Source organism: Bos grunniens, chromosome 16 (genome assembly GCF_055505025.1).
Source record: "Bos grunniens cultivar Pamir isolate PY7600 chromosome 16, Bosgru_T2T1.0, whole genome shotgun sequence".
Classification (NCBI taxonomy): Eukaryota; Metazoa; Chordata; class Mammalia; order Artiodactyla; family Bovidae; genus Bos; species Bos grunniens.
In genome coordinates, this window is record NC_141180.1 from 35,459,140 (window position 1) to 35,477,932 (window position 18,793).

The 18,793-nt window shown below is 44.3% G+C and overlaps 1 protein-coding gene across 1 annotated transcript in view; it reads left to right on the forward strand.

Annotated features, from left to right (window-relative positions):
- PER3 (period circadian regulator 3) overlaps positions 1-18,793 on the forward strand; it is a 66,361-nt gene that overhangs the window by 1,036 nt on the left and 46,532 nt on the right. The window contains 6 exon segments of the mRNA XM_086344284.1: positions 291-302; positions 304-434; positions 1,723-1,838; positions 4,286-4,487; positions 10,868-10,919; positions 15,423-15,565. Coding sequence (XP_086200410.1) covers positions 291-302; positions 304-434; positions 1,723-1,838; positions 4,286-4,487; positions 10,868-10,919; positions 15,423-15,565 — 656 coding nt within the window.

Here is an 18,793-nt window from a genome sequence, read left to right on the forward strand (position 1 = left end):
CTGGAGACACTAAAGGAAATTAACTATATTAAGTAGATAAAAAGTGCTTAGGGAATTGCTGACTCTAGGCTGAAGTGGGAATCAAACAATAGAAAAGGTTTGATGTTTACCAATTTCTTGACCTGTGATTCCCCACATGTAAAAAGGGGATAATAAATCTGTGAACTGAATGAGCTGATTCATGTTAAGTGCTCAGAAAGCAGGCATGGCCCGAAATACGCTGTTCAATGAAAACTGACCTATTGTAATCCAAAATGTGAATTTAGAATTTTTTTTTTTTGATCTTACAGTGAACAGCAAGATTGAAAGAGTTTCTGAAGAACTTAGAACGGTTGTCCAAGAAATGAAAAAATACTTCCCATCGGAAAGACATAGTAAACCAAGCACACTGGATGCCCTTAACTATGCCCTTCTCTGTGTACACAGGGTACAAGGTAAACGGGCTGCCCAGAAAATACAGTCTTGCACAAACATCACTGCTCATAGATGGCACCCAGGCCAGAAGCGTTGTCTGCTTGGTTTTAGGCACAGAAATGTTTTGAGTGTTTTATGCTGTTCTATGTGAGATGAGTAAATCTACACTGAGGCCACTGGCATCTTAGTTTTTCAGATTAGCACTGTGTGCATGCACTTCAGTCGTGTCTGACTCTTTGCAACCCCTACTGCCTCTGCCAGGCGCCTCTGTCCATGGGATTCTCCAGGCAAGAATACTGGATTGGGTTGCCATGCCCATCTCCAGGGGATCTTCCCAACCCAGGCATCGAATCTGCGTCTCCTGCTTGGCAGGTGGATTCTTTACCACAGAGCCATTCAGGAAGCCCTATTTGTGTAATAGTTTAGTATTTTTGTTGCAGTATTTTGCAGCTTTATTTTGGGAGAGTAAGAGTTTGGCATAACCACATTTTGGAGATTGACTTTTTAAAGGAATATTGTCTTCTATGATTATTGGGGGGAAAATAGTTGGACTTTTAAAATGCAGTCATGTCATGTCAGGAATTTACCAAATTAAAATGGAATGGTTATAAACACTTTTCTTTTGACAACTTTCTTCCCAAGAGATTTTAAAAATGCACATTCCGTAGCACAAACCTCTGTGGCTTCATGCTGCTGCTGCTGCTGCTAAGTCACTTCAGTCGTGTCCGACTCTGTGCGACCCCATAGACGGCAGCCCACCAGGCTCCCCCGTCGGTGGGATTCTCCAGGCAAGAACACTGAAGTGGGTTGCCATTTCCTTCTCCAATGCATGAAAGTGAAAAGGGAAAGTGAAGTCGCTCAGTCATGTCCGACTCTTAGCGACCCCACGGACTGCAGCCCACCAGGCTCCTCCGTCCATGGGATTTTCCAGGCAAGAGTCCTGGAGTGGGGTGCCATTGCCTTCTCCGTGTGGCTTCATAGATGATATATAATTCCTGAATACTGAAGTGATGTTTCTACCATACAAATCCCCTCTGTGTATATTGAGAATTTTTGGTTTCGGTACCTTGTTTTGGTACTTTAAATTTATCTCGTTCCCTATGAACCAGAACATGCCAAATTCATAAATTCAAAATCTTAAGTTTATACGGCTGTCAGTGTTTTACGTGAAAGAAAAAACTGATCTTTCAAGGAAAATATTCCGAGGTGCCCTTATCCTAAAAAAATTAGCCAACTGTAATCGTGATGAAAATGACTTCCTAAAGATATTGTTGTGAAACAGACTACCTATTTTCCTGTGTTTCTTAGTAAACAGTGAGTCTTTCCAGATTCTCAGACAGAACAGAGCACCTCAAGCTGATGTGACCTTGTGCAGTCTGGAGGAGCTGGCCGCTATTGCTTCAGAGCACACTTGGAAAAACACAGTAAGAATTCACGAACTTTGCCATATTAGCCGGGGTGGTTTTTCCTAGGGACCTTATCTTGATGTAGATTCTTAAAAGTGACAACTGAACATTTCAGTAACCACAGTTTGAGGTAAACAACTGGAGAAAACTGCTAATGAGGCATCTTGAGTTTCTCCTGCCCTTGACAAAGAAAACATCTGAAAACAGGAAGCAGCACATGAGTGTTAGTCGGCTTTGCTTCGGTTCTGGGGTGCCTCTCTCTCCTAGCATCCCTGAGTCCTCCCAAATTAAGAAAAAGAAAAAAGCAACACTACAGAGTAATTTCCTGCATCGTATTCTAATCTCCAAATGTTGATTTCTATTTATATCATTCTTAGTTCCAGTACCTACTACCCAGGTTGTAACAACTGGATTTTATAGAGCAGGTGAGTTGAGATGATGTCATCTTTTGTAAAATTTTGAAAGTTATTTAGTATTTATCTTTTCTTCATGTGGACAGAATAATTGAGGTTCATGTTTTGCTGACATGATGGAGATTACTTAATTTATGTATAGTGCATGCATGCTAAGTCACTTCAGTCATGTCCAACTCTTTGTGACCCCGTGGACTGTAGCCCACCAGGCTCCTCTATCCATGGGGATCTCTAGTCAAGAATACTGGAGTGGATTGCCATGCCTTCCTCCAGGGAATCTTCCTGATGCAGGTCCTGAACCTGCATCTCTTATGTCTCCTGCATTGGCCGTCAGGTTCTTTACCACTGGCACCATCTGGGAAGCCCAATTTTTATGTAGACCTCAACATAATCAGTCCTGAATATTCACTGGAAGGACCGATGCTAAAGCTCCAATACTTTGGCCACCTGATGTGAAGAACCAACTCATTGGAAAAGACCCTGATTCTGAGAAGGATTGAGGGCAGGAGGAAAAGGGGACAACAGAGGATGAGATGGTTGGATGGCATCACCGAGTAGATGGAACAAGAGTTTGAACAAGCTCCAGGAGTTGGTGATGGACAGGGAGGCCTGGCCTGCTACAGTCCATGGGGTTGCAAAGAGTCGGACACGACTGAGTGACTGAACTGAACAGCATAATTGTAACTTGAAGATTTTATAATATTGGAGCACGAGATATCCCTAATGTTACGTGCTTGTTTTACTATTGAAAGGTTGTTGTTGAATCACGCAAATACATCGGGATTCTTGGCCCCCGGAGGAGAAGAATTCAATCCGGGGCCAGAGACGAGACTTGATCGCTCAGAGCTTTTGTGTAATAAAGTTTTATTAAAGTATAAAGGAGATAGAGAAAGCTTCTGACATAGGCATCAGAAGGGGGTAGAAAGAGTACCCGCTTGCTAGTGTTGACAATGAAGTTATATACTCTCTAATGAATCCAAAGAATGTCTGGAGGTTGTAAAGACCTCATCAGACCTACTCCCATAATTTACATTTTAAGATAACAGAATTAGCCAGAAGATTTAATCCAAAGACTGTCCTTAATCCAGAGATTGTCCTCAGGCAGGATACATTATTGTTATATAATCCTAAGGAATGTGGAGAAAGAAAAAAAGTTTGTCCTTTCTTCCTCCTTGAGAATTCCAGACCCCTCTCTCCTTGGGGACCCCTAGATTTCCTATCAACCTGCCTAGGAAATGATTCTCTCACTATTAATAACTAGTGTGTTTATAGTATTGTAGTAAGTGCTATGGAGATTTAAAAAAAAAAAGAGCTTTAGAAAAACGTTTTCCTTTTAAGATCTTCAGATTAACACTAGAGAGGAAAACATATGCCAGTGCTAGGCAATACAAACCATGGCTGATTATAAGTAGATTATGTTTATGTCTAATGAAACGAATTAGAGGAACGATTGTTACAAGGTATGTCAAAGACAGCATCTTGGAGCAAGAAAATCTAGAGCTTGATCTTGAAGCCTAGATATGCACAGGCGAAGGGAAGACCGTCCTGTTAGGGATACAGCACAGTTTTCGAAGAGGAAGGAATCACAGAATATAGTGTGAAAGTGAAACTGTTAGTCACTCTCAGTCGTGTCCAGCTCTTTCTGACCCCATGGGCTGTAGCCCGCCAGGAATTCTCCATGAAATTCTCCAAGCAAGAATACTGGAGTGGGTTTCCACTCCCTTTTCCAAGGGATCTTCCTGACCCAAGGATTGAACCCAGGTCTCCTGCATTGCAAGCAGACTCTTTACTGTCTGAGCCACCAGGGATTCACTGTTTAATAGGTATAGAATGAGCTGGTGTATCATTTGGCAGAACTTACTTCAGAAGGAAAAATGCAGGTTTTACGGTGATAACTAAGAAGTATGTTGGAGAGTTTTGTTACCTTTGCCAGATGTATGTGTGTGTACATTTCAAGTTATTGATCATAGTAGATATCTAGATGAAATTTATTCAGGAAATGTTGATAGTCATATCTCAACACCATGCATTTATTTTGAATGTTTTTCATAGGATACCTTTGTGGCAGTGTTTTCATTTCTCTCTGGAAGGTTAGTGCATGTTTCTGAACAGGCTCCTTCGATCCTGAATTGTAAGAAAGAGTTCTTGGAGTCTTGTCATTTTGTTGAACTGCTTGCCCCCCAAGACATGAGGGTGTTCTACACGCACACTGCCCATGCTCAGCTTCCATTCTGGAACAACTGGACACAAAGAGGTAATGGGACCAATATTCAGATGTTTATCTCACCTGGTTAAGCTCAGTTTCATTCTACCAGAAATAGTACACAAGTGAATGCATTATTCAGCAATGCAAATTATATGGTTTTTCTTATTTATTTTTAAAAGGCAAAGTGTGATGAAAATCACATTTTAAATGCTTCTAATGACATAAAGGTCCAATAAATTTGCTTTCATTTAGTCAACTTAATTTCACAGATTATATGCTATAAATACGGTTTGATTACAGCATGCTATATAGCAGGTTAATTGCTACAAAGGCTCTGTTTCCTTCACGTGAATACAATTCAATGTTTTTCCTCTTACACTGACTTCATTCTCTCTCTCTAGAGATAAGCGTCTCAAAGTTAGATCCCTTTCCAGTTTTTCTTCTCCTTAAAAGTTTTGTTTTCCTTTGGAAATGCTGCTTTGCCTGAACTGGGGGATGGGGGGTGGATTCCTACTCGAAATTTTCTTTGCCATCTTCTATCTCATGTCATCTTCCGTGCATTTGTTGATCCTTTCTCAGTTAGTTCAATCACTCAGTCATGTCTGATTCTCTATGACCCCATGGACTGCAGCACGCCAGACTTCCATGTCCTTCACTGTCTCCCAAAGCTTGCTCACTTATGTCCATCAAGTCGGTGATGCCATCCAACCATCTCATCCTCTGTCGTCCCCTTCTCCTCCTGCCTTCAGTCTTTCCCAGTATCAGGGTCTTTTCCAGTGAGTCAGTTCTTCACATCAGGTGCCCAAAGTATTAGGGCTTTAGCTTCACATTAGTTTTCGAATGTTGAGTTTTAAGCCAACTTTTTCACTGTCCTCTTTCACTTTCATCAAGAGGCTCTTCAGTTCCTCTTCGCTTTCTGCCATACGGTGGTGTCATCTGCATATCTGAGATTATAGACACTTCTCCTGGCAGTCTTGATTCCAGCTTGTGCTTCATCCAGCCCAGCACTTTGCATGATGTATTCTGCATATAACTTAAATAAACAGGGTGACAATATACATCCGGTTCTAACTGTTGCTTCTTGATCTGCATACAGATTTCTCAGGAGGGAGGTAAGTTCAGTTCAGTCGCTCTCTGTGACCCCATGGACTGCAGCACACCAGGCTTCCCTGTCCATCACCAATTCCCAGAGCTTGTTCCAGCTTATGTCCATCAAGTCAGTGATGCTATCCAACCATCTCATCCTGTGTTCTCTCCTTCTCCTCCTGCCCTCAGTCTTTCCCAGCATCAGGGTCTTTTCCAATGAGTCAGTTCTTTGCATTAGGTGGTCAAAGTATTGGAGTTTCAGCTTCAGCGTCAGTCCTTCCAATGAATATTCAGGACTGATTTCCTTTAGAATTGACTGGTTTGATCTCCTTGCAGTGCAAGGGACTCTCAAGAGGCAGGTAAGGTGGTCTGGAATTCCCATCTCTTAAAGAATTTTCCACAGTTTTTTGTGATCCACACAGTCAAAGGTTTTGGCATAGTCAATAAAGCAGAAGTAGATGTTTATTCTGGAACTGACAAAAATCCTTTCTCAAGTTACCCTTTATATCTTATTTCATACTTTTCATGAGACATCTTTTAAAAATTTTAGTATAGATCAACTTTCTTTTTGATCCCAAACCCTTTTCTCTCATTTTGATTATTTTATTATGGTAAAAAAACACATTCACAAAATTTACCATTGTAAGAGCTGACTCATTAGGAAAGACCCTGATGCTGGGAAAGATTGAAGTCAGGAGGAGAAGTGGGTGGCAGAGGATAAGATGGTTGGATGGCATCACTGACTTTATGGACATGAGTTTGAACAAACTCCAGGAGATGGTAAAGGACAGGGAAGCCTGGCATGCTGCAGTCCATGGAATTGCAGAGTCAGACATGACTTAACAACTGAACAACAGCTGTTTTTGAGTGTATGGTTCAGCAACATGAAGTCCATTCACACTGTTGTGAAGTGGATCCCCAGAACTTCATCCTACAGATCCAGATTTCTGTACTTTTTTCTGGTTTTCAGTCCACTGCCCAGCCCAGTGAAGATCAGTTTTACAAGCTTTTTTTTTTTTTTAACCACAGACCCTCTCTGTCCTCTGTACACGTTTTGTAGAAGCTCTGGAAAAGACACCTGTCACCCCTGCTTTTCTTCCAGCTCCTTCTTTCCTGTTTTGTTGTTCAGTCGCTCAGTCATGTCCTACTCTTTGTTACTACACGGACTGCAGCATGCCAGGCTTCCCTGTCCTTCACCATCTCCCGGAGTTTGCTCAAACTAATGTCCATTGAGTCGGTGATGCCATCCAACCATGTCATCCTCTGTCATCCCCTTCTCCTCCTGCCTTCAATCTTTTCCAGCATCAGGATCTTTTCCAATGAGTCAGCTCTTCACATCAGGTGCCCAAAGTATTGGAGCTTCAGCATCAGTCCTTTCAGTGACTGTTCAGGGTTGATTTCCTTTAGGATTGACTGGTTTGATCTCCTTGCAGTCTAAGGGACTCTTAAGAGTCTTCTCCAGCACCACAATTCAAACTCATCAGTTCTTTAGCACTCAGCTTCTTTATGGTCCAACTGTCACATCCATACATGACTACTGGAAAAACCATAGCTTTGAATATATAGACAGTTTGTGGGCAAAGTAATGCCTCTGCTTTTTAATATGCTCTCTGGATTTGTCATAGCTTTCCTTCTTTCCTATTCCTATCATTCAGAAACACTGATTTCATTTTTCTTCCTCTTTCCTAAATATGTGTTATCAAACTTTAGCTGTCCATATTTGTTTTTCTGCTTTTGTTTGTCATGTATTCATCCTGGGGACATTTATGCAGCTGTCTCTGTGGGCTGAGAGCTGTTCTAGGTGCTGAGGTACAACTGTGAGCAGAACCCACACGTGGGACTGTTCACCAGCTCTTTTCTCATTTACCTTTCAGTATCGCCCTACTGTCTCTGTCTGATTTTTTCACCTTCTTATCTTTGCTAATTATTTAATATTTTCCCTACTTGTGAAAACATACTAGTTTCTGAAATTGTTGTCTTTCAGACCCTAAACATTAACTTGCTCCATAAAGATGGTGTCCATCTCGTTCACTCCTGACACTGTGCTTTTGCCTTAGGAACCCCAAGGATCCAGACTCTCCCCAAGAGCCATTTTTTAGCCCCCACACTGCTCCTGGCTTATGCACGTGTTACCTCCTTCTGTCCCTTCCTTTGAATTCAGAGAACATTAAGAGGACATAAGAAGCTGTATAAACTCAGTGGTTGTCAGGTCTGGCCCAGTGTTAGAGCATGTTTCCACTTAGGTTTGTCATACAGACCTCTGAGAAGGAGCTGACCACTCTTTCTTTAGAATACAGCTTCAGCAACAAGAACTTGCACACTCTCGCCCAGGTGTGGAAGTGACTGTGGGCACCTGTCTACTGTTTGAGATCCCATAGGCTGAAGTTCTGTGTTTGAGGACTCCTGGGGAAAGCAGCTGAATTCACATGCCTGATGCATAAATAGTGCAGGTGAGTTTACCTTACAGTAGAGTTGCAGTATTTTTTATGTGCAAGGAATTTTAACCTTGGAATCTGAAGGTCTGAGTTTCAAATTGAATTACGTCCGTTCATGAACCTTGGACTCTTTGAAAGTTCTCTGGGCTACAAGGAAATCAAACCAGTCAACCCTACAGGAAATCAGTCCTGAATATTCACTGGAAGGACTGATGCTGAAGCTGAAGCTCCAATACTTTGGCCACCTGATGTGAAGAGCCGACTCATTGGAAAAGACCCTGATCTTGGGAAAGATTGAAGGCAGAAGGAGAAGGGGGTGACAGAGGATGAGATGGTTGGATGGCATCACCGACTCAATGGACACGAATTTGAGCAGGCTCTGGGAGATGGTGAAGGACGGGGAAGCCTGGCATGCTGCAGTTCATGGGGTTGCAAAGAGACATGACCTAGCGACCGAACACGTGAACCTTGGAGGCCACCTGGCTTCTCATCGTAAAATGAGAATCTTAGTTTCTGACGTGCCTGTTAATGCAGGGTTGCCGAGAGGACCTAGCAGTCAGTGGATAAGTGAAGCCCTGGGGATGTTTGGAGCATCCACAGCATAAAGGCTTATCTTTACTGCTGTCATCTATTGAGTGGTTACTGGTTGTCAGGATCCCTTCTTGATGCTTTAGTGGAGTAACCCAGTTAACCTTCACAAGACTTCTCCAGTGGACCGAGACAGTAACTGTGTTGATTTGTGTCTGCTTAGAAGCAGGGCAGTTATGGTTATGGAACAGGGGTTGAGAGGAGCCCTCAACCCACATCACGGGCCTGGCCGGAAGGAGCAAGGCCAAAGGAGGGCTGGGGACAGGAGCTTGGGCTGCAGTGCAGCTTAGAGAGCAGCTGGGCCAGGCACCTAAAGGGGGTCCAAGCTCCACAGGCTAGAGGATCCTGGCATCTGGATGGAGTAGTCCTATCTCAGAGCCCCTCAGTGCATGGCCTGGGAATTTGGGTGGCAATCAGGTCCCCCACAGTCAAGAGCTGAGCCATTTCTGAGCTGCCACAGTCACAGAGGTGCCAGTGTCACACTGCCTGTCAGTATGGAGCTGGCCTTCACCTTGGCAACGTGAATCCAGAGCCCCTTTGACAGCTTGGCCGCTGGGACTGCACCTTAAAGCGGGAAACCTCGCCCCAGACAAAGCTAAGCACTTGAAAGTGGCCCCACGGCACGGCTCCCGTCTGACCCTGGCTTCCCCAATCTGATCTGAAAGTCAGATCAGGAAACTAAGGATGTTTTTGAAACATCCTTCTCTTGCCTTAATTCCTCCATGATTTATTTGAGCCTTGAGTGAAACAGTTTTTATGTTGAGACAACAGGACATCTTAGAGAAATGAATTTCTTTACCTTATTTTTTCACTTCTTTTTCTCACTGTGCTCAGTTGTGTCCGACTCTGCGACTCTTTTAACTGTTGCCTGCCAGGTTCCTCTGTTATGGAATTCTCCAGGCAGGAATACTGGAGTGGGTAGCCATTCCCTTCTCCAGGGGATCTTCCCAATCCAGGGATCAAATCCGCGTCTTTTGTGTCTCCTGCATCACAGGCAGATTCTTTACCTCTGAGCCATCTGGGCAACTCACTTTGTCAAGTTCTTTCATTTATTTCTCATGGATATTCTGTAAGAACTTCTGGTTTCAGGATTCTGGGACTGCAGCTCTTACAGTTTCAGGAATTATGGTAGTTTGGTCATCAGTCCCTTTACTTTTAAACTGGAGGTTTTTAAAAAGTCATAAACACTTTTCTTGATTACTCAGAAGTCCAGTTTCTGACTCTTGCTAATTATCCTTCCCTCAGGGATATAAACGCCTGGACTATATTTGGTATTTTGGGTCTTTAGAATTCTCATTGTAAATTCTCCTTCAGTGTATTTTAAAAAAATATTTCCTTGGTTTCTATAACTGAGGACTGTTCACTCCAGTGAACAAACGTTCAAGATATATAATTAGGGAGACTCACCAGACAAAAGTAATCAGCAATACCTGAGAATAGACTCAGTTTCCTACTGTGTCCTAAGGTGGGCAAATTTAAAAGTTTCTGAATTACCCCCTTATAAATCAGTAAAACAAATGCAAAAGTTTATAAAACTGAAGCAGAACCTTTGGCATGAGAGTTGTGAGGGGAAAAATTTATTTCTGTCTTTCCGTTGTGCTGGGTCCTCATTGTGGCTTGAAGGCTCTCTAGTCCAGAGCACAGGCTCTAGAGCAGTGAATCTATTTGCAGTGAATGGAATCTTATTTCCCTGACCAGGGATCAAACCCAACTCCCCTGCATTGGAAGCCGGATTCTCAACCCCTGGATCACCAGGGAAATCCCGAGAAAATGTTATTAATGACACTGAATTGGTACCACTTTCTGGAACTTAGTTTTGCCAACATATTATGAGAGTCATGAAATGATCATATCGCTTAGGTACACAGCTCTGGGAAATTTATCCAAGGAAAGAAAACACAATGAAAAAAATGTATTATATATCCTACACCCAAAAGCTCTATGTAGTCTAAATTCCAAGTTTTTGAGACATGTCCAAACTATTACCAGGGCGTGGAATATCACCAGCAAAATACTTGTGTCACAGGATGACTATGTTGGCGTTTAAAGCAGTGAGTGCAGGCAGGTGTAGAAACACAGACAGAACTGCAGGAGATGACAGGGAAAGGCCATCATCAGTGGCTCTCAGGGCCTCTCCTGAGGGCTGCTGATCAGCAGGAAAGCCCTGGGTAAATCCTGGATGGGATGAGATCTTGATAAAGGGGAGAGGAGTCCTATCTTAAGAGTAGCTCTGTCTCTTAAAAGAGTGTCCTGTTTGGTTAGTGATGGTTTGAGGGGAGCCACCCAGGGCAGGACACTGACGGGTATCTTTGTTTCTAGTGGCCTCACAGTATGAATTGGCACTGGTGAAGTCCTTCTTCTGCAGGATAGGGTGAGTATGGGGGCTCCCTGAGGCCAGGAGCAGTTGGTTAGGCTCTGATTATATTTTAATTTTTTTCTTGATGTATGGCTTATCCCTGGGTTGGGAAGATCCCCTGGAGTAGGAAATGGCAACCCACTCCAGTATCCTTGCCTGGAGAATCTCATGGACAGGGGAGCCTGGTGGGCTACATACAATCCATGGCGTCACAAAGACATGCACACGCACATGAAAAAACAGTAGCTGATTTAGTGTTTCAGGTGTGCAGCAAAGTGATTCAGTTATATATGTGCATACTAAGTCACCTCAGTTGTGTCAGACTCTTTGCAGCCCTGTGGACTGTAGCCCTTCAGGCTCCTCCATCCATGGGATTCTCCAGGCAAGGATAACGGAGTGGGTTGCCATGCCCTCCTCTAGGGGATCTTCCTGACCCAGGGACCAAACCCAAGTCTCTTAGATCTGCCTTGGCAGGTGAGTTCTTTACCACTAGTGCCATCGTTCACGTGTGCATGCTAGTGCTAAGTTGTTCCAGTCGTGCTTGGCTTTCTGCGACCCTAACTGTAGCCCGCCAGGCTCCTCTGTCAATGGGGTTCTCCAGGCAAGAATACTGGAGTGGGTTGCCATGCCTTCCTCCCGGGATCTTCCCCACCCAAGGATCCAACCCCCATCTCCTGTGTCTCCTGCCTTAGCAGGTGGTTTCTTTACCACTAGCACCACTATTCACATATATATTCTTTTCCAGATTCTTTTTCATTGCTGGTTATTATGTGATAATTGAATATAGTTCCTTGTGCTGTGTAGGAGGTCTTTGTTATTTTATCTGTTTTATATTTAGTCGTCTGTATCTGTTAATCCCAAATTCCAAGTTTACCCCTCTGATTTTATTTAGCACTTATTTTGATTTTTCTGTATTCAGCTAGGTCTTCCATGGATACAAAAGACAAGACCTGGTTCTTGCTACAAGGAGTTCTTATATTTTGACTGAGAAGATACATGTACCCGTGAGAAAAGTAGATAGGAATGCAATAGGAGAAAAGACCGGAAAGATCACTCGGATCTGAAGCCCACTGTTGTCTAGGGGCCTTTTTGATTTTGTTTGGTTTTTGTTTTTCAGTCACATTTAAAATTAATTTTTGCAACTTTGAGCAACCTTAAAGCAAGATAGGTATATTTATGAGAAGACTTAAAGACTTCCTTAGTGGCTCAGCTGGTAAAGAATCCACCTGCAGTGCGGGAGACCTGGGTTCGATCCCTGGGTTGGGAAGATCTCTTGGAGAAGGGAACAGCTACCCCACTCCAGGATTCTGGCCTGGAGAATTCCATGGACTGTATAGTCCATGGGGTCTCAAAGAATTAAGACACGACTGAGCAACTTTCACTAAAAGGTCCAGAGACAGAGAACTAGAAAAAAAGAGATCAAAAGTTTAATTGTAATTGATTTCTGGTAGAATTTATTAGTGATTTTTTTTCTCCTTTAAGTTTACTATGACATGTTAATGTTTGTTGTTGTTTGATCGCTCAGGCGTGTCCGACTCTTTTGCCACCCCATGGACTGTAGCCTGCCAGCTCTTCTGTCTGTGGGATTTTCCAGGCAAGAATACTGGGGTGGATTGCCATTTCCTCCTGCAGGGGATCTTCCCTTCCCAGGGATCAAACCCGTGTCTGCTGCATTGGCAGGCAGATTCTTTACCACTGGGCTGCTGGGAGAGCCCTTCATAGTAAAAGAAAAAAACATTTAAAAATGACATTGCAATCACCAACATTAGTGTTGAAGTTCCTGTTAATAAGTAGCCTTGATATTTAGAGAAGAAAAATCCTTGTAATAGATCATTCAGACACTCCATGGACTTGGGGGGACCTGGGCTAATAGTATTCGAATGTTTGGGGTGGGGTAACCTGGAATGGTGTAGAGGAGGAGGCCCATGCTGGTTCCCTTTGTCACACGCTGGTGAGTTGTTCATGAAGATCTGAGAGCAGTGCCTGCCAAATAGTAAGCGTCGTATGTGTTTGTTACTCTAGTAACAGATAGGTAGGTGCCTTTCAGGTGCTTTTTCTGAGCCGAGCACTGTGGTTCTAGGATCAAAACGAAGTTCTGCCCTCATGGACTTTGTGTTCTATAGGATGGGGGCTAATAGTAAACAGCTGTGTAAATATACATGTGTCAGTGGTAGTAAGTTCCTTGTAGAACCGTGAGCTGAGTAAGGGGATTCCGGGCAGTGGAGAGGTTGCCAGTGTATTCATGGTGGTCAAGGAACTCTTCTCTAGTTAGAGGCCTAACTGACCAGAGCCCTGAAGGAGGTGAGGAAGCAGCGTGTTTGAGAGAAGACATTCCGGGAGAGGACAGAGGCCCTGGGCACAGCACACCTGGCTCCTGGGAGGATGGTGATGGAGTGGGTGGAGAAGACAAGGAAGCAGGGGCAGAGACCATAGGGCACGCTGACTCCTGGATGAAACGTTTGTTCAGGGTAGCCACTTAATTATTTTTAAAACTCCCGAGAATTTTCAAAATAATATAAAAACTAGTATAATGAACTGACATGTACTGATCATTTGGCATGAATAACTTTAACCATGGCCAGGCCTGTGTCATCTGTTCCACCTCCTCATGCCCCTCTCCCTGTTATTTTGAACCAAATCTCAGCTCTCTTTATCCTTTCCTTCATTGTTATTTCAGAGTCTCATCCTAACAGTAAGGTACTTGTCAAGCCTCCAGGTGTTCCTGTTGTTCCTCTGTGGCTGGCAGGAGCTGCTGGTTAACTAGGCTAACGAAGTTAGCTCCTGGCCCATCGAGTCCTCAGTGGTTTTGACACTTCCTTTGTGGCAGACTTATCATCCCAGGCTCAGCAGAGATGGCTGCTCTCCAGATCCAGGTCCTTGGGCAGTGGCTGCTACAGGGTCACCAGTGCTTCAGGAATGTCCAGTGGGTAGAGACAGGGCATTTTCATTTCTTAGAAGGAAATATCGTTGATGGTATGAAAGGCTTGTGATAGGTGCTGTGCTGGGTGGGGGTTGGAGCAGGGGGTTTGCAGGAGTGGTATAGCCAGGAGGTGGTGGGTCCCAGACCAGGCAGTGCGGGTAGACGTGGAGATACTGTGGATCTTCTGGATGTTTCCGTAGGGGAAGCTACAGAAACTGTATACTGATGGGTTAGTTTGGGGTGTGAGAGTAGTTAAGGAGATGTGGGGTCTTTGGCTCAAGGTGCCATGTATGGGGTGGAGGAAATTGCAGGATGAGCAGCTGCCTGGAGAGTTGGAGTGGGGGGAACATGTGGTGAGTTGTGGATGAGTGTGCAATGTTGACTAGAATTCTGCCCTGTGATCCTGGCAAGGTGTCAATCCAGGAGCCTGGGATTCAGGGGAGAAGGCCGGGCTAGAGACAGATGCGCAGGTCATTGATGTATCAGTGGTGATGAGAAGCCTAAGACCTGATGACCCCAGAAAAGCACTCACAGAAGTGGGAGGAGAGCCACCAGCAGAAGTACGGGTGCTGGCAGGTCAGTGTCAGCAGGGGGCGCTCTTCTGAGCGGTGACCTAGGAAGCAGGGTCAGGACTGAGTACAGAGAAGTGGCAGGAGATGCTGGAGTTTGAGGAGAGCAGAGAGCACGAGAGAGGGTGGGTCTGCTGGGCGAGCAGATACCCAACCTGAGCATCCGGGCTCATGATGGTCAGAGAGGAGAGGCGTGATGGCAGAAACAGAGCGTGAACCTCAGTCTGGGATGTTTGGTCAGAACCAGGTGGAAACCTCTTCCTGGTAGCTGGGCAATCAAACCAGCTGAACATCTTGGGGGTCGTTGCAGAGCCTCCCCGCCCTCAGGAGCCCCTGTGCTGGGTGGCAGAGAGGGTTGTGCTGTTGCCCCCACCAGGCACTGTGGGTGATGCTGAGCCGAATGCCAGGCCTGCACCAGGCAGGGGAGGAGGGGGTGCCTGGGGGCTGGCTTGGGGACACTGGTCCCAAGGGACCCTGTTACGTGATGCTTGGTTTAGACACATGAAATGAGATGGACGGCTCTGCCTGTCTGTCTGCCCAGCAGGAGTGGACAGTCACGCTGGAATCAGTGACCAGTTCACACTCAGAGTGATGAGCCAGGTCTCCAGAAAACCTCTTACTCATCGAATAACAAACAAGTATCATTGCCCTTGGGTACATTTAAATTAACGTTTCCCTTCTTTTAAAAATAAATATGTTTAACACTGCTCTGTTTATAATGGATAAACCAAGAAAGTCCTACTGTATAGAACAGGGAGCGCTGCTCAGTGTTATGTGGCAGCCTGGATGGGAGAGGAGTTTGGGGAAGAATGGTTACGTGTATATGTGTGGCCAAGTCCCTTTGCTGTTCACCTGAAACTGTCTATCCCCAACTACAAACTAAAAAGTTTTAAAAAGTAAATAAATATTAGACATTTGAGGCTTGGACATGTCTCCCTTGAAAATTACTGAACATTTTCCCTGGCCTTGTTTCACCTTGGACTAAGTGGACGATTCATGACCAGCACTAACCACTCTTTGCTTCTTCAGTGGAGGTGAAGCCGGGGAGCTGCAGCGGCCTTACTGCCCATTCCGGATCACCCCCTACTTGATTCACATGCGCAGCTTGGCCCTCACGGAGCCTGAGCCCTGCTGTCTCCTGCTGGTGGAGAAGGTTCACTCAGGTTACCAAGGTAAGTCGGGAGTATCTGCATTCAGCTCAGGTGTGACGTGTCCGTGCATCAGAAAGGAGCCCGTGAAAGCCTGCCTGTTCCCTGAGCCCGGTCTCCCTGACATCTCTGTCTGCCGGCCTTGACTTCTGGTGCTGGCGTCTCCTTCAAGGACAGCAGGGCCACTGGGTCCAAGCATAGACTTGGCCACAGACACAGACTTCTATCCTTTCTCTGCTGATGACCATCCTGTGGTCTTTTGCTTCTGTCTTGTGTGACATAGGAGCACTGAAACTGTTGCACAGAGAAATCACAAGAATGCGTTTAGGTTTTTTAAGTGTTTTGAAAGCCCCGCTGAGTAAACTGTGTAGTTTGTTTTCTGATGGCGTAACTACATTGCTAAATTCACATATCAGTATAGAAGCAGCTTCCATTCATTATATTTTGAAATTGTAGTTGATTCTGCTTGTAACGTGACACATGCTTTTTTGGAATTCATCATCCTGTGCAAAAAAATTCACACAAATCACAGGACTTAGGGACAAGAGTTGCTTTGTTGTGTAATCATTAGCTCTGGGCTTGAAGAAAGTTAGTCTTAAAAATTGTTGTCATAACAACTCAGAATTGAAGAAAAAACATCTTATGTGACTTAGACAAAGCAGTGTAGAAAAAAATGTTTGTCCCTTTCTCTTCCTCAAGGGCCCTGGACTCCTTTCTTGTGCTGGGGGCTGGGGAGAGGCAGACTCCTTGTCAATCTACCTAAGAATTAACTCCTCAATCTCACATCCTATTTGTTTGCTTAGTTACATGCAACCTCCCAGTTCAGTTCAGTCGCTCAATTGTGTCCAACTCTTTGTGACCCCATGGACTGCAGCATGCTAGGCCTCCCTGTCCATCACCAACTCCCGGAGTTTACCCAAACTCATATACATTGAGTCAGTGATGCCATCCAACCATCTCATCCTGTTGTCCCCTTCTCCTCCTGCCTTCAGTCTTTCCCAACATCAAGGTCTTTTCCAATGAGTCAGCTCTTCGCATCAGGTGGCCAAAATATTGGAGTCTCAGCTTCAACATCAGTCCTTCCAATGAACACCCAGGACTGATCTCCTTTAGGATGGACTGGTTGGATCTCCTTGCAGTCCAAGGGACTCTCAAGCATCTTCTCCAACACCACAGTTCAAAAGCATCAATTCTTCGGTGCTCAGCTTTCTTTATAGTCCAACTCTCACATCCATACATGACTATTGGAAAAACCATAGCCTTGAATAGACAGACCTTTGTTGACAAAGTAATGTCTCTGCTTTTAATATGCTGTCTAGGTTGGTCATAACTTTCCTTCCAAGGAGTAAGTATCTTTTAATTTCATGGCTGCAATGAGCATCTGCAGTGATTTTGGAGCCCCCAAAAATAAAGTCAGCCACTGTTTGCCCATCTATTTGCTATGAAGTGATGGGACCGGATGCCATGATCTTAATTTCTGAATGTTGAGCTTTAAGCCAACTTTTTCACTTTCCTCTTTCACTTACATCAAGAGGCTCTTGAGTTCTTCTTCACTTTCTGCCATAAGGGTGGTGTCATCTGCATATCTGAGGTTATTGATATTTCTCCCAGAAATCTTGATTCCAGCTTGTGCTTCCTCCAGCCCAGGGTTTCTAATGATGTACTCTGCATAGAAGTTAAATAAGCAGGGTGACAGTATATAGCCTTGACGTACTCCTTTTCCTATTTGGAACCAGTCTGTTGTTCCATGTCCAGTTCTAACTGTTGCTTCCTGACGTGCATACAGATTTCTCAAGAGGCAGGTCAGGTGCTCTGGTCTTCCCATCTCTTTCAGGATTTTCCACAGTTTATTGTGATCCACACAGTCAAAGGCTTTGGCATAGTCAAGAAAGCAGAAATAAATGTTTTTCTAGAACTCTTGCGTTTTTAACGATCCAGTGGATGTTGGCAGTTTGATCTCCGGTTCCTCTGCCTTTCCTAAAACCAGCTTGAACATCTGGAAGTTCATGGTTCACGTATTGCTGAAGGCTGGCTTGGAGAATTTTGAGCATTACTTTACTAGCGTGTGAGATGAGTGCAATTGTGCGGTAGTTTGAGCATTCTTTGGCATTGCCTTTCTTTGGGATTGGAATGAAAACTGACCTTTTCCAGTCCCGTGGCCACTGCTGAGTTTTCCAAATTTGCTGACATATTGAGTGCAGCACTTTCACAGCATCATCTTTTAGGATTTGAAATAGCTCAACTGGAATTTCATCCCCTCCACTAGCTTTGTTCATAGTGATGCTTCCTAAGGCCCACTTGACTTCACATTCCAGGATGTCTGGCTCTAGTGCCAGTGATCACACCATCATGATTATCTGGGTCATGAAGATCTTTTTTGTACAGTTCTTCTGTGTATTCTTGCCACCTCTTCTTAATATCTTCTGCTTCTGTTAGGTCCATACCATTTCTTTTTTGAGCCCATCTTTGCATGAAATGTTCCCTTGGTATCTCTAATTTTCTTGAAAGAAAGAAAGTGAAGTCGCTCAGTCGTGTCCAACTCTTTTCGACCCCATGGACTATAGCCTACCTGGCTCCTCTGTCCATGGGATTTTCCAGGCAATAGTACTGGAATGGATTGCCATTTCCTTCTCCAGCGGATCTTCCCGACCCAGGGATCGAACCCAGGTCTCCCGTATTGTAGAAAGACACTTTACCATCTGAGCCACCAGTGAAGTCTTAATTTTCTTGAAGGATCTCTAGTCTTTCCCATTCTGTTGTTTTCCTCTATTTCTTTGCATTGATCGCTGAGGAAGGTTTTCTTATCTCTCCTTGCTATTCTTTGGAACTCTGCATTCAGATGCTTGTATCTTTCCTTTTCTCCTTTGCTTTTCACTTCTCTCCTTTTCACAGCCATTTGTAAGGCCTCCTCAGACAGCCATTTTGCTTTTTTCCATTTCTTTTCCATGGAGATGGTCTTGATCCCTGTCTCCTGTACAATGTCACGAACCTCCATCCATAGTTCATCAAGCACTTTATCACATCTAGTCCCTTAAATCTATTTCTCACTTCCACTGTATAATCATAAGGGATTTGATTTAGGTCATACCTGAATGGTCTAGTGGTTTTCCCTACTTTCTTCAATTTCAGTCTGAATTTGGCAATAAGGAGTTCATGATCTGAGCCACAGTCAGCTCCTGGTCTTGTTTTTACTGACATAGAGCTTCTCCATCTTTGGCTGCAAAGAATATAGTCAATCTGATTTCAGTGTCA